The 13765-nt window shown below is 46.5% G+C and overlaps 1 protein-coding gene across 1 annotated transcript in view; it reads left to right on the top strand.

The window, feature by feature from the left end:
• Window positions 1-3921: 3921 nt before the first annotated feature.
• The window catches only part of angpt4 (angiopoietin 4), a 59508-nt gene continuing 49664 nt past the window's right edge, over window positions 3922-13765 (top strand). Inside the window, exon 1 of the mRNA XM_064304693.1 lies at window positions 3922-4685. Coding sequence (XP_064160763.1) covers window positions 4362-4685 — 324 coding nt within the window. The 5' untranslated portion in view covers window positions 3922-4361. The remainder of the gene's footprint in view (window positions 4686-13765) is intronic.

Below are 13765 nucleotides of genomic sequence, written 5' to 3'. Positions count from 1 at the left end.
TTTATTTTTGTCGTCGGGCTATCTCAGTTAACTGCGTCTTTTAAAAGGAAAGTCGCCTAGACGTGTACAGTTGACTGTGTTTGTGCGTTCTGCCCGTTGCTACGTGGCTGGCGTGACCCCGTTCAGGGTTGGCGACTCTCAGCTCTTTTGGCGCGAGATACGTGCTTTCGGGCTCTGTCTCACGCTCTCACGCTACCCAAACACATCTCAGGCCAAATAAAACGACCGCAACTAAAAACAAAGCGGCTCCTCGATAAAACAAGTTATGCATCAGCTCGCAGGACAAAGTGTGATTGGTTCATTAACATTACAGAGAGACTGTTGATTGGGGTATGTTTTATATATACCCCAATCAACACCCCACCTCCCCATCCCCCACCCCCCACCCAGTTTATGATCTCAACCCCCCCTGTCTACAATCTTAATCCCTTCTCCACCCTGGTCCAAGATCTCACTCCAGCAGGCTGACCTGCTGTTAGCTAGCTAGTTTGGTTGCTTGGTTGCCTGGCGTGATGATGTGTGGTCAATGGGTGAGTAAACAGCCAGTGACCAAACCTGAGTTCATCATGTCCGGAGCGTCAAATAGGGGAGAGAGATTGTCCCTTTTTCTGTCTTGACAGCTACAGTAACTTTCCATGTTTACTACTAGCTTGCCATAATTAAAAACAGCTTCATCAGTGTTTGATATTGTCGCATCCCTGTGGTGCAAGTTAAACTTTGAGGTAACGTTTGAACACCCCATGTTCACATAGCGAGCGACTTGGTTGACCAGTTGCCGGAAGTCCATTCATTCTCTATGTTGCTGAGCGACAGCCAGCAACCCGAGCAGCTGAGCGGCGAAAGCTGCCGGAGAAATGTTGCCCACGGTTTATCGTTTGCGGACATCACCCGTCAACAGCCAATCAGAGTTCTGGACTTCCTATTTTTCCAACCAATGTGATAACATTTTGTGAATAATTGTTAGGCCTGGCTTCAATCATTGCAATGGAGGAGCAGCTAAAAATTTGAAGGTTACGCTGCAGACAAATATGTGGCATATGGCTATATGGCAAATATGTGGCTTGTACCAAAATCAGTAACATTGAGACCAAAACACTTTGAGTTTTATACACCACCGTAGAGCTAAGTGTGTGAGTGAATGGTGTGTGTGCCCTGCGATGGACTGATGAACTGTCCAGGGTATATTCCTGCCTCTTGCCCAATGCATGCTAGGATAGGCTCCAGGACCCCTGGCGTCCCTGACCAGTATAGATAATGGATGGATGGATGGACTATAGAGCTAGCTATTGCTATACATTAGCTGTTGAGAGAGATAGAGGAATCACTAGCTTGCTAGCTAGCTGGTGAGATAGAGAGATCACTATCTAGGTAATGAGAGATATAGATAGCTAGATAGCTGGCTAGCTACTAAGAAACAGATATATCATTAGCTAGCTAGCGATATAGCAGTAACAAAAATTATAATAATTAGCTGCAGCTGCGCAAGACTAGCCCCTCCCTCAGCCTAGTACACTTGAGCGATCCATCGACCGAATCACTTGCTGTGTGAACGTGGGGTTAGAATACTATTGAAGTTACAGAGCAAAAAAAAAAACTTAATTCAAAACCGCACATTTTTATGATTTCTTATGTAGGGATTACATAACAAAGGCAGATCTGTTCAAATTCCTGTTTCATGTAGAGTTTGCTGACATTAGCCCTTTGCTCTCTGTGAAACACATTTTACTGTTGGCCGCTACGTGGCGGTGTCATTCTTTCACTACATTACATTACAGGCATTTAGCAGACACTCTTATCCAGAGCGACAAACAACAAGTGCATCAGTTCAAAGAGCAGAGGTGCAGAAAAACACACTAGAGCTTGTAATTTTCACCAGAGCCCAATAAAACCCGACCTGAACCTGACGGTTTGGCTCGGTTTCAGTCCCTACTTTTGTCATTTTTTTTTATCAGACTTGCCTGGGGTCAGGCCCTTTTAGCTGGCCCTTTGTAGCCCTTTTGACTGCAGAACCTCTCGCCAGCTGGATGGCAGGCGAAGGCAAACGAGCCTCGGCTGCGCGAGTGACGTCACGGACGCTTCAGAGCCGACGAGAAAAGGGGGGAGTGTGTGAAGCTAGGCAACGGCTGCTGAAAGGAAAATCTGAGGTCCGGATAAACTTTCGCATGGTTTTTAAAAAGCTTCAAAAACTGCAAAAAAACGAATTTACACAAAATATACACTCTGTACATATTTAAAAACACATTTCCTAAAAATATTATCTAAAAAAAATGATATCAGATTCAAAGAATGTATCTGCTAAACTTACAATACAGCTAAATACCGAATAAGCTATATTGCAAAGCAATGATTCCTATGTTTTCCTGCATTCACTCAAGTAACTGGCTTTTTTCAACTGTGGACATGTTTTTGGTGAGATAAATCAAATGATACAAAGTCTTTATTTTCCCTCTCTCTTTGATCACTCTCTCAGCATTATTTATATATATTTTTTTGCTGGCAAAGATAAAGTTTTCAAAAGACACCTGGGTTACATTTAGACTGTCACATACCTGTACCTGGCCAAACAGTTTCTTTTTTTCAAATCTGATCTGTTTTTGTCTGACTGTCCACACTCTACCTCACATATAACTTGTGCCCTGAAATGGAATGCTATTTCCTGAAAACATTCTTATTAAAGCCTCAGGCAGAGAGTAGGGTCTCAACACCCCAGGGTGGATTAATGTGACTGCACCATTTTGACTGTGCAAAAGAGAACTGCATTTTGTGTCTGTCTGGCCAACACTGTAACACACTGTAAACAAACATCCCTTTCATCCGTTACAAACGTTGGGACCGTCTCTTTACCCTCCTGTTGTCCTCGGACTGTCTTATGTCTCTTTTTTAACTGTGCAGTTATGAAATCAGAAGTCAGAATCAAAGTGAAACGCTACATCTACTGCAGGAAAAAAAATAATTAACTATGATTGATTTTATTATGATGAATTATGTGTGTTTCGTCAGAAAAACAAGTGGTGTAGACTGAGAAAATACAGCCTGTGGACTGTGAACAACAATTATTCACTGAATTATTGATGACTGACAGGTTTTTTCTACATGAAAAATATCGATACAGGGTTTAAAATTTAATGAAGAGGCTTTATCACATGGGGTCCGGTGATGGCTGGTCACAGTGGACACGGGGGGAATACTCAATTTAAAAAAATAATTTATTAACCTTTATTTAACCAGGAGGTCCTGCTGAGATACTAATCTTTTTTGCATGTAAGACCTGGAGTCCTGCTGTGTGAAGACAACACGAGGGTTAATCAATATGGAGATGATTTTACTCTGGTATTTTTTCACCCTTTGGGCGGTGGAGGTGGAGAGAGGAGGAGGAAGAGGAGGAAGAGCTCAGCTCTGGGCCCTGTGGAGGTCAGATGAATACACTCCTGTCAGCCGGTCAGACCGAGGCACAAACGGATTTAAATACCGGGCCCTTTAATGAATGAGTTTAACAAGTACAGAACAGCAAACTATAAACTTTTCCTCTGTGCATAATTAGTAAAAACAGTCTGACACGTGTGTTTGTGTGTGTGTGTGTGTGGTGCAGCACAGATGTCAAAATTAAAGAAACAAATGATTGTATTACTTTTTTTTCTTCCAAAGTCTACCCCCTGGAGTCCGAATCTCCCGAATGTGGCGGAGCTGGCGGGCGTGTGCTGGCGTACGAGCTGCGGTTTGGGCCGGAGACAGAGGAGGAGGCAGAAGTTTTGGAAAAGGCGTGTTTTTCTGCGGGGGTGCAGGATGGACGGGCGAGCGAGCGAGCGAGCAGAGCCAGAGAGACAGGCCGCGCTAATAACCAGACCTCCCCCAGCCCCCCCACCCCACCCCACCCCCACCCCCCCCAGCAGCCAGATAAGGGGCAGAGCATTTTCACTTTGGTCATTTCTGAAACTTGACCCCCTGAAGTGGGATAGGAGGGGAGCGTTTCTTTCTGCTTTCCCTTTCGCCAAGAGATTGAGGGATTCGCACAGAGCCCGCGGTTCTGTTCGCGGGTGAGCGTTCGCGACTGCAGTCCCGCGTCTCCACGGGGGCCAGAGGGAGTTCAGAGGAAACCCCGGGAAAAACAGGGGGAACGAGAAAAACCTCAAAAAACAAACAAACCAAAAAAAAAAAAAAAAACCCCGTAAAAGAAGAAGAAGAATAAGAAGAAGAAGGAGCGTTAGGGAGGGACGGTTTGACCCGCGCGCGAGCGAGCATCTTTCCCCGGGCGACGGTGTCATGGCCGAGCAGGAGGGCAGTGAGTGAGAGGGCCGGGGAGAGGCGCGCCTTGGTGCAGGTGAGGGGTTACCTGAGCGAGCGACGGGACTGCGGAGCGCATCATGAGGCCGGCGGTGCTGGCGCTGAGCGTGCTCCTGGCGGGCGTAGCGGCGGCGGTGGTGGCGGCGGGCGGGGGTGGCGGTGGCGGCGGCGGGGGGCAGAGGAGGGGCGGGGAGGGGAGGAAGAGGCTCCACCGCGTCCAGCACGGCCACTGCAGCTACACCTTCATCCTGCCCGAGCTGGAGGCCTGCAGGGGTCCCGATCGCTACGGCAACATCAACGCCGCCCAGCGGGACGCGCCGCCGGTGGAGAGCGGCGACGGCTCCGCCCACAAGCTGCAGCTCCTGGAGACGGCCATGGAGAACAACACGCAGTGGCTGCAGAAGGTAAGGGGCCGACACCTCTCTGCGCTGCACTGTGTCCGTGTGTGCGCGTGTGTGTGTGAGCGTGTGCGTGCGTAATGTGTGTGTGTGCCTGTGTGCATCTGTGTATGTGTGTGTGCGCGTGTGTGTGTGAGCGTGTGCGTGCATAATGTGTGTGTGTGTGTGCGCATCTGTGTGTGCCTGTGTCAATGTGTGTGTGTGTGTGTGTGTGTGTGTGGTGAGAGTGGAGATCCATTGCAGGCCTGAACTGTTGGACCAAGTTTAAGATATAAATTGAAATTAATGCCTCAAGTAGTGTGTGAGAATCTGAGAAGCTGAGAATATAGGTTACTTTCATTATTATTGCAATAACAGGTGGTACACAGATAACCAGAATATTCTGTACCATTCTGGAAATGCTTTGTCTTAGACGCGGCCAGAGTCCTCCATACCTTGTCCCACATGACAGATAGACAGGCTTTATAAATCTCTGATGCTGTTACTAACAGCGCACATCCTCAGATAGCACTGACACTGACACGGTGACACGACAACCAGAAGAGCGAGCTCACGACACACCAGCCCACGGCGGGTACTGACACACCCCGGACCCTGCTGCAGCACGCTGCCCAAACTACATAAGCGCACAGATTAATAAAGCTGGAAAGCTTTGAGTATTCGGATCAGACGTCTCTCCTCGTTAGAGTGGGAACGGTCAGCCGAGCGTGTGGCTGATTCAAAACAGCAGACTTAGGAGGGATCTGGCTGGGTGAGGTTTAACTGATTTGCTAAAAAAAAAAATGACTGTGGGATAAAATGCTGGATTGTGAGTGACAAGATAGTGGGAGGCGATAGTTAATTTAATCATCGTTGCAATATTGTTGTGGACTTCGACTTTAATAGGATGACAGGCTCTCCAACCTAGGGAAAACAAGCTTTTCATAACAATAAAAAGTGAAAAATGAAAATAATATGAAGAAGATATTCTCTCCACAGGACTATAAATGTGCTTGGTAACAGTATACTAGTGACACATTTGTTAGAAAAAACATTTTGATCAATGGATTACACCAATCACAAAGGTTGCCTGGGGTCATTGTTAGAATAAAGAACATGGTATGTTCACAGATATGATTGTCAATTGAATGGGCCCTTTAATTTGATCTATAATAAAGTGTGGTGCATGGTGTAGTTCTTAGTTATAATTGTTCACTGGAATAGAAGTGTGGCTGGACATTAATGTCTGAAGGCATGAATGCACAGTCTTAAACAAAGTGTGTGAGTATGTGCATGTGTATGGGCACGTGCGTGTGTGGGTGTATATGTGTGTACATGGGTGTATGTGTGTGCGTGCGTGTGTGTGTGTATTTATGTGTGTGTGTTTATGTGTTTGTGTGTGTGTGTGTGTGGGTGTATGAGTGTGAGAGTGTGTGTGTGTTTATGTGTGTATGTGTATTGTGTATGAGTGTGTGTGTGTGTTTATGTGTGTGTGTGCGCGTGAGTGTGTTTATGTGTGTGTTTATGTGTGTGTGTGTATGAGTGTGTGTGTGTGCATGAGTGTATATGTGTGTATGTGTGTATGAGTGTGTGCGTATGTGTGTGTGTATGAGTATGTGTGTGTTTATGTTTGTGTGTGTGAGTATGAGTGTGTGTATAAATGTGTGTGTGTTTGTGTGTGTGTGTTTATGTGTGTATGACTGTGTGTGTGTGTGTGCGCGTATGTGTGTGTGTATGAGTGTGTGTGTGTTTATGTTTGTGTGTGTGAGTATGAGTGTGTTTATGTGTGTGTTTATGTGTGTGTGTGTGCATGAGTGTGTGTGTGTGTGAGTGTGTGTATGTGTGTGTGCGTATGTGTGTGTGTATGAGTGTGTGTGTTTATGTTTGTGTGTGTATGTGTGTGTTTGTGTGTGTGTGTGCGTTAGGGTCATCACGCCGATGCGGGTCAGGTACAGCACTAAAGAATGTGGCGGCCTAGCGGACAGCGTGTGGGGGCGATGCGGGTCAGGGCTGGGGTCCCATGATGCACCGGTGAGCACGCGCGCTCGTGGGACGTGTGACGGCGATCATCGGAAGAGCACGCAGAAGGCCCTGTGACCAATTCAGTCACCCCCCCCCCCTCCTCAGACGTCTGGAATCCGACTGAAGTGTCTGACCCTGAGTTACCGAAAAGAGGTTCAGCTGGTGGTCAAAACGCTCTCATTTTCTCCTGAACACGTCCGTGTTTGAGCGCAGTATTTCCATTAAAAAAAACCCACGGCTGATTTTTCATGTATATTCAGGGTGTAATTAACGTGCATTTTACTTGAAACGGACCCGGCGAACTTATATATTCAGGGTGCAATTACCGTTAATTTCAAATGAATCCGGTTGACTTGCACACACGTATTCCTGGTGTAATTACCCCGCAAGTAATTTCAGATGAAGCAGAACTGGTCGCATGCGTACAGCAATGAAATTGAACGTGTATGTTAACATCCTTTTAACTAATGTGCGGAGCATGAATAAACAGCGGGAGAAGCCAGAATTTCGTGAGCGTTGTTTAGAGTGATGCCGAATGGATTTAAAGGAGGGCCCTCGTTGGCTGTCTGCAGTCAGGCGAGAGCAGGGAAGAAGTGGCCCTTGGATGTGGCCCCAGAGCTCTTAATCTGATAGCCAGCGATAATGCACGTCAGAACCCCCCTCGTTCCCCCACCAAAGGGTCCCGGGTATTTTTTTTTTTTTTTTTTAAGGGAACACGTAGGATAGCCATTTGAAGTCCTGCTTATTTTTCTGTGTCGTGGCTGTGGACCAAACAGCTCTCCGGGAAAAGAGCTCTTCAGCCATCAAAGACGGAGGGGGGCATTACAGATTGCACGTCCCATTTACAACAGCTTGAGATGTGACAGAGGCCCCGCGAATCACCACTAATTCAGAGTTCAGCACGTTGCCAAGAAGTTACATTCGCAGTCCTCGGGCCCACACGACGCGTTCCTCCGGTTCAGACCGAAACGCTAACGCGTCCGCCTCTCATCACTCTCGGCTCTTTGACGCAATCGAGGACGACCGCGTTTCCGCTCCGCTTGGCCTCTGCCATTCCGTGAGGGGCTCTTCAAAGCGGTAATTTGAGCGGCGTGTTTGTGAGAAGGCGCCCGCTGGAATCCTGCGCTGCGTCCGTGTGTACATACCGCGGCTCCTGGACGCGTCGCAGCGCTGAATCGGGAAAGGGAGAGCACCGTAACGTAAGCTCCCCGCTGAGCCAACTTCCTCTGAGCAGCGCTTTGTGCGGTGTGACCGGTGACAAACAAAGCGCTTGTGATCTGCGTCAGAACGACAGCACCGGCCACCACCGACAGATCAAAGCACGGCAAAAAAAAAAAAAAACCTAACGGTGACGAGGTCATGTTTTCGCCCCCTCTCTCTGAGCTGTTCTTCAGAGCATCATCAGTTTTTCCAGGCAGCGTGTGAGTCGTACGTCTGGTCCAATATAAGGGCGGTCGGGAGAAGCGCCTTTCGGGAACGATGGGCCTTGCCATGCGCTGCTTGCATCTGGACCTTTTTACTGTGTACCTTAGGAGTGAGGCACTTGTGATCAGTCTCAGGAGCGAGGCACTCGTGATCAGTCTCAGGAGCGAGGCACTCGTGATCAGCCTCAGGAGTGAGGCACTCGTGATCAGTCTCAGGAGTGAGGCACTCGTGATCAGCCTCAGGAGTGAGGCACTCGTGATCAGTCTCAGGAGTGAGGCACTCGTGATCAGCCTCAGGAGTGAGGCACTCGTGATCAGTCTCAGGAGTGAGGCACTCGTGATCAGTCTCAGGAGTGAGGCGCTCGTGATCAGTCTGAGGAGTGAGGCGCTCGTGATCAGCCTCAGGAGTGAGGCGCTCGTGATCAGCCTCAGGAGTGAGGCACTCGTGATCAGCCTCAGGAGTGAGGCACTCGTGATCAGTCTCAAGAGTGAGGCGCTCGTGATCAGTCTCAGGAGTGAGGCGCTTGTGATCAGTCCCAGGCGCTCACTAGCGAGCCAGCCGCTGGGCTCCATAACATCACCGCTGTTGCGTAAACACTGTCGGGTTCCTATCAGTAGTGCCACACCGCATTGATACGCTTCTCATTAGGCTTGCCATTGCATTACAATCACTTAGCAAACGCTCTTATCCAGAGAAACGAAAAGTGCTGAGGAGGCCAGTTTACTTAACAGAGGAACAGAAAAATTTACCATCGCCAGAAAGGCGCAGCAGCCAGATTTATGATCTATAAAAAAATGGTCCATGCGAGTTGTCTCTTAACTGAAACAGTTACCGTTTGCAGGAGGAAATACAGAGCCCAGATTCTGTGAAAGATGAACGTTCGTTAAGGCCGCTAAATTCTGAGAATGTTATACGTTATAGGTAAAGCTGTGTAAAAATAGCTGTTGCTGTGCCTTCTTTTGCTACAACGCAAATGGCGGCATGCTTTTTCTTTCCCGCTGTGAAACTATAGGCACAGACAATTTTCTCTGATGTGTGCATAACCACTTGAACCTCGTGGCTTGGTGGACAATTTCAAAATGTTGATGTTTATGCAGAGGAGAACAAGACACATGACTCATATTAAAATGATCTCGCAGATTTCAATGCTCTGCCTTTCCAACTCACACAAACGTAATTATTTTAATTTAGTGCCCATTTCATTCTTAATCTTTAGAATGTTAATGTAGTGAAACTAATCCTATTGTAACAACAGGCGCAATTAATTCTATTTTCATAGTTTGTTAAAAGTAGCGGTTTTTTTTGCTGTACTGTAACATGATGGATGAAGACTTGGGCTTAAGTTACAGTGAAAATGTAGTTTAGGACAGACATTCCCTCAGGATCAGATCAAATCCATATTTTCCCACCAGGACAGCGGGAAGGAGAATTATCCACAGCATGTTGGATATCAGGCGGATTTTGCCCAGCACTGTAGATTTAATCATGCTAAATTGGATTAGCAATCGCCATTTATTATTCAAGAGTTATTCTAACCAACTGAAAACAAAATGGATGGTAAAGGGCACCCTGGACGTGGTGTAAATTACTCTAATATTCTGAAAGGGCTGCAAAAAAATTTCTCTAAAAAAAATCCTTATTCGACAATTTAAGTTTAATGGATGGTGTTTTTTCTAATATTAGAATGTAAAACCGTTCCCCGGGGTCATTGTTAATGAGTTATGTCTTTTAACTTGTCATTGTTTCGTTCATCTTTGAGCTTATGAGGGAACTGACTTAAGGAGGAGGAAACGTCTGGAATGGTAATCGCTCAAGCCGTGGTCCATGGTGACACCGGCAGAATTAACCGTAGAGAGAGGAATGGGGGGGGGGGGGGGCAGAAATGGCTCGCCTCCGACAAAGTTTTGCTCAGTGGCACATTTTCCATGACAGCTTTTGGAAAAAGAAAGATGTTGTTTTTGCAATTATTCACTTTAGAAGCCATTGGGCTGAGGAAATGGAGGAAAGGAATAAAGCTTTTTGATTGGTCCTTTTACAGTGCATGGGTCGTTCTGATTGTTGGCCACTTCTTTGTGACATCTAATAACCTCCTGAGACTAAGCAGAAAAGTTTAAGTACTTCAAAAAATTTTGACATATATATACAAGTGTCTTGGAAGTCAAAAACATGTTGCATTGAAAATATTATCAAAATATATATTTTTAAATGTCCCTTGAACTGTATGATTCAGCGTAGGAGAATATGCCATTTTTTATATTAAGACCAGGGATACTTGTCCCTGACAGGATACAAAAAAGAATTGCTGGCTCTGAGGAGGATATGGGAGCAAGATTAAACTTAAACATGTCACCGAAGTGAACCTGAATGGTATCTGATCCAAACTTAGAGAAATACGCGGCTCCAAGTTTTACAATATCAAAGTCTGGATATTACGGTAGGTAAGAAAGTAAAGTGCGTTGATGAGACTTTCATAGGATGAGACACGTCCTTAAATAGACATCGTTCTCCTGCCCATAAAAGGCCTTGTAATGGCAAATCTCTTACCCTTTCCCTGGTATTAAGTGTGTCGGTCTGAGAATGAACCTCCTTCCTGTATGATATTGAACTGATGCGATTAGATGCAGAGGATCAGTTTTGCTCTCGGGTGTAACTGAAATCGAGGCCCTCCCTGTGATTTAAAGAATGAATTGACCAAATAATTCCTGCTTTCTTCTAAAGTGAAGCTGTTGTGCAGTTTTGGCTTCTGCATGCAGCGTTCTGGAAGGGTCAAACCCTCTTTAAAAATCGGTTGCTAGGGCCCCCTGCTTCTGTCCACTTCCATCCCATAATAAACACTCCCACCCCAGATTCCTATGACTGTCTGTCCCTTTCACTGAAGAACACACTGTAGACTATCAGGAACCAGAGTTACAATAAGAACTGTGCACTGTAAAACTTCGATTCAGTCGATATTGGTCCTTAACTTTGACTAGCAATTAAATGCAAGAATTATAATTTTTATTTATTTATTTATTTATTTATTTATATACAGGAATGCAGTTAGGGAAATTAGCTTTATTCACCGTCTCTGAAGTTAACTGAGTTCGCAAAAAAATAGTGTAACGCTTGCGTTTATTTGTGAGCCAAAGTTAAGGACAAATGTTGATTGAATATTTCAGAGTTAAACTTAAAAAAAAAAAAAAAAGCTGCCAATAACAGTCGTGGTTAGTCACCTCGGTAACAGGGAGGTGGTTAGATGGTTTCCTGCTCCAATACAATCTTGCATTGCTCACTTGATGGAGCTGTGGTTGGTCTTGCACCCAAAGAGACATTAGCACCTTATCGCAACATTATTTGGTAGGAAGAGGTCTTTCTGAATAAAGCAGCAGACGACCACATGAACGGAAGGTCAATTACAGACGTGGCCACTGACCAAACTGTTAATCTGGATGAGATGCAACACCTGTGGTGATTACTGCCTCATAGTGATACTACCGGTTTGTGTGGACGAATATGATACTCACAGGTGTGGAATTATAAACACATTCCCAGTTCCCCTGGTCTCCATAATCCTACAATCCTCCAGTTTAAAATGTCGCAGTTCAGTGAACATACCAGCAGTAGAGGTATCAAAATCAGTATTTAGTTTTAGAATGAGGCATCCAGGTGAGGTGTAAGTGAAAGCTGGTCTCTAACAGACAGCTGTGCTTTTTGCTTTGTAAGCTTTTCAGTCCCGTGGTTGCTAATAGACGTTTTACGGTAAATTGTAAGCTACTGGTGACAAGTGGGTCGGGGGCTGGGGGTTGGAGGTGGAGTTGCTGGATTCCCGGACCTAACAATTCCAGAGAGCATCTGTTTTGCGGAAAAGCCCCACACTTAGAACAACATCATCCACACAGATAAGAGGTGCTGTAAGATCTCCATCTCTCCATCGCCCTCACCCCTCACCCCCCACCCCGGCCTCCCACACCAGACTCGCTTTAATCTGGGCTGCTGCTGAGCATCCCCCCCCCCACCCCACCCTACCCCCACCCACCTTGGGCGAGCCTTTCTGAGGCAGGAGATAAACCCCAAGGTATGTTTTAGAATCTGGAAGCCCTTTTGAGAGAAGATTTGCCTGGAGATAAACCGTTCAGGCTCCGGTTGAAAAACCGCAGGCTCGCAAACGCAACGTCTGAACCCGGGAGATCACAGGGAGGTATCTTTAGGAAACTCTCCCACCCGTTTCTTTCATCAGTGACACATTGTCCCCCCCTTTGGGAGGATTTTTGTTCAGCGTTCCTGGACAAACACGGGGTGCGGTGCTGGTGAACTCACTGGACACCATCTGCGTGTTGAGAAAAAAAAATCACAGCGGAATGAGCGAATGACAAGAGCAACAGAAAAAAGGGGGAATCAAAGCCAAAGGATTGCGCTTCGTTTGAGATGCATAAACGGCTCATTGATAACCTATTGATGATATTCAGGGCTCTGTTTGGAAACAGCTTGTTTGGCACTGAGCTGTGCATTTACTCTACATGGGGTTAAGCAGCTTTATGGTCTCAAAACAGAAAAAGCCAGGGGCTGTTCTCATTCCAGCGGTCTGCCTCTGGTGGCCCTATGGAGCTTTGGCCTGAGGACTCGTACTCTCTGACCTGATGGATGCGTGTACACCGAGTGCTGCTCCTGGGCTGCTATAGGGTTGCTATCGGGCTGTTCCAGGGCTGCTAAAGGGCTGCTATGGGGCTGCTAAAGAGCTGCTATCGGGCTGTTCCTGGGCTGCTAAAGGGCTGCTATAGGGCTGCTAAAGAGTTGCTATCGGGCTGCTAAAGAGCTGCTATCGGGCTGTTCCAGGCCTGCTATCGGGCTGCTAAAGAGCTGCTATCGGCCTGTTCCAGGGCTGCTGTCGGGCTGTTCCAGGGCTGCTCATGTGCTGCTCCAGGGCTCCTGAAGGGCTGCTCTAGGGCTGTCCTTATCCTCTGGATGCAGGCCCCTATCCCCTTAAATAAGCAATTATTTCATTTCTGAAATCCCCAAGGCTGCATTGTTAAAAAGGCATGAGAACAGTCGCTTGCTGTTTCCCAACGCTGTCCCGTTGCAGTGTAGAGAAACTACACCACCCCCCAGAGGAAAGAGCAGGACTGCCCCTCCCCCCTGGCCTCATTTATAAAACTTTGCGGAGGTTCTACAATAAAAAGGTTGCATGCACACAAAAGAAGAAAAGCGTGTACGCCAAAAATAACCTGATGTATAAAACCGTGTGTACACTCACCTGCACACAATTATCTCTTCATAAATCACAATCAACTTGAGATGTGTGCTTAAGTGCACAAACCTAGTTTCCCGCTCGGTTAACCCCCACAATTAACCATCAATGGTTAATGGAACGCCCAACGTGAATATGATATGCATATCAATCAGCTTGCCATTCCAATGAATTGTCTGGGGAAAACGGAGAACAAAATCTGAAAAGCAAAGAAGAGAAACTTCATGGAGCATGAAATCGAGACACACGAGGTCAGATGGGCTATACTGTTTGATGGAAATATTTCTGGCATAACTAATAAAAGAAGTGGAGTGTGGTAGCAGGACACAGCAGCTGAATCATTTAGGCCATGCTCCCCCCCCCCACCCCCCAAAAAAAATAGGTAGTTGTGCCCCCCCCACTCCTGCTCCAACTTTCATAAGGTTTCAGTACCATA

Source organism: Anguilla rostrata, chromosome 13, assembly GCF_018555375.3.
Source record: "Anguilla rostrata isolate EN2019 chromosome 13, ASM1855537v3, whole genome shotgun sequence".
NCBI classification, from domain to species: Eukaryota; Metazoa; Chordata; class Actinopteri; order Anguilliformes; family Anguillidae; genus Anguilla; species Anguilla rostrata.
Note: the sequence above shows the minus strand (reverse complement) of the source record. Positions and strands in the feature narration are given on the sequence as shown.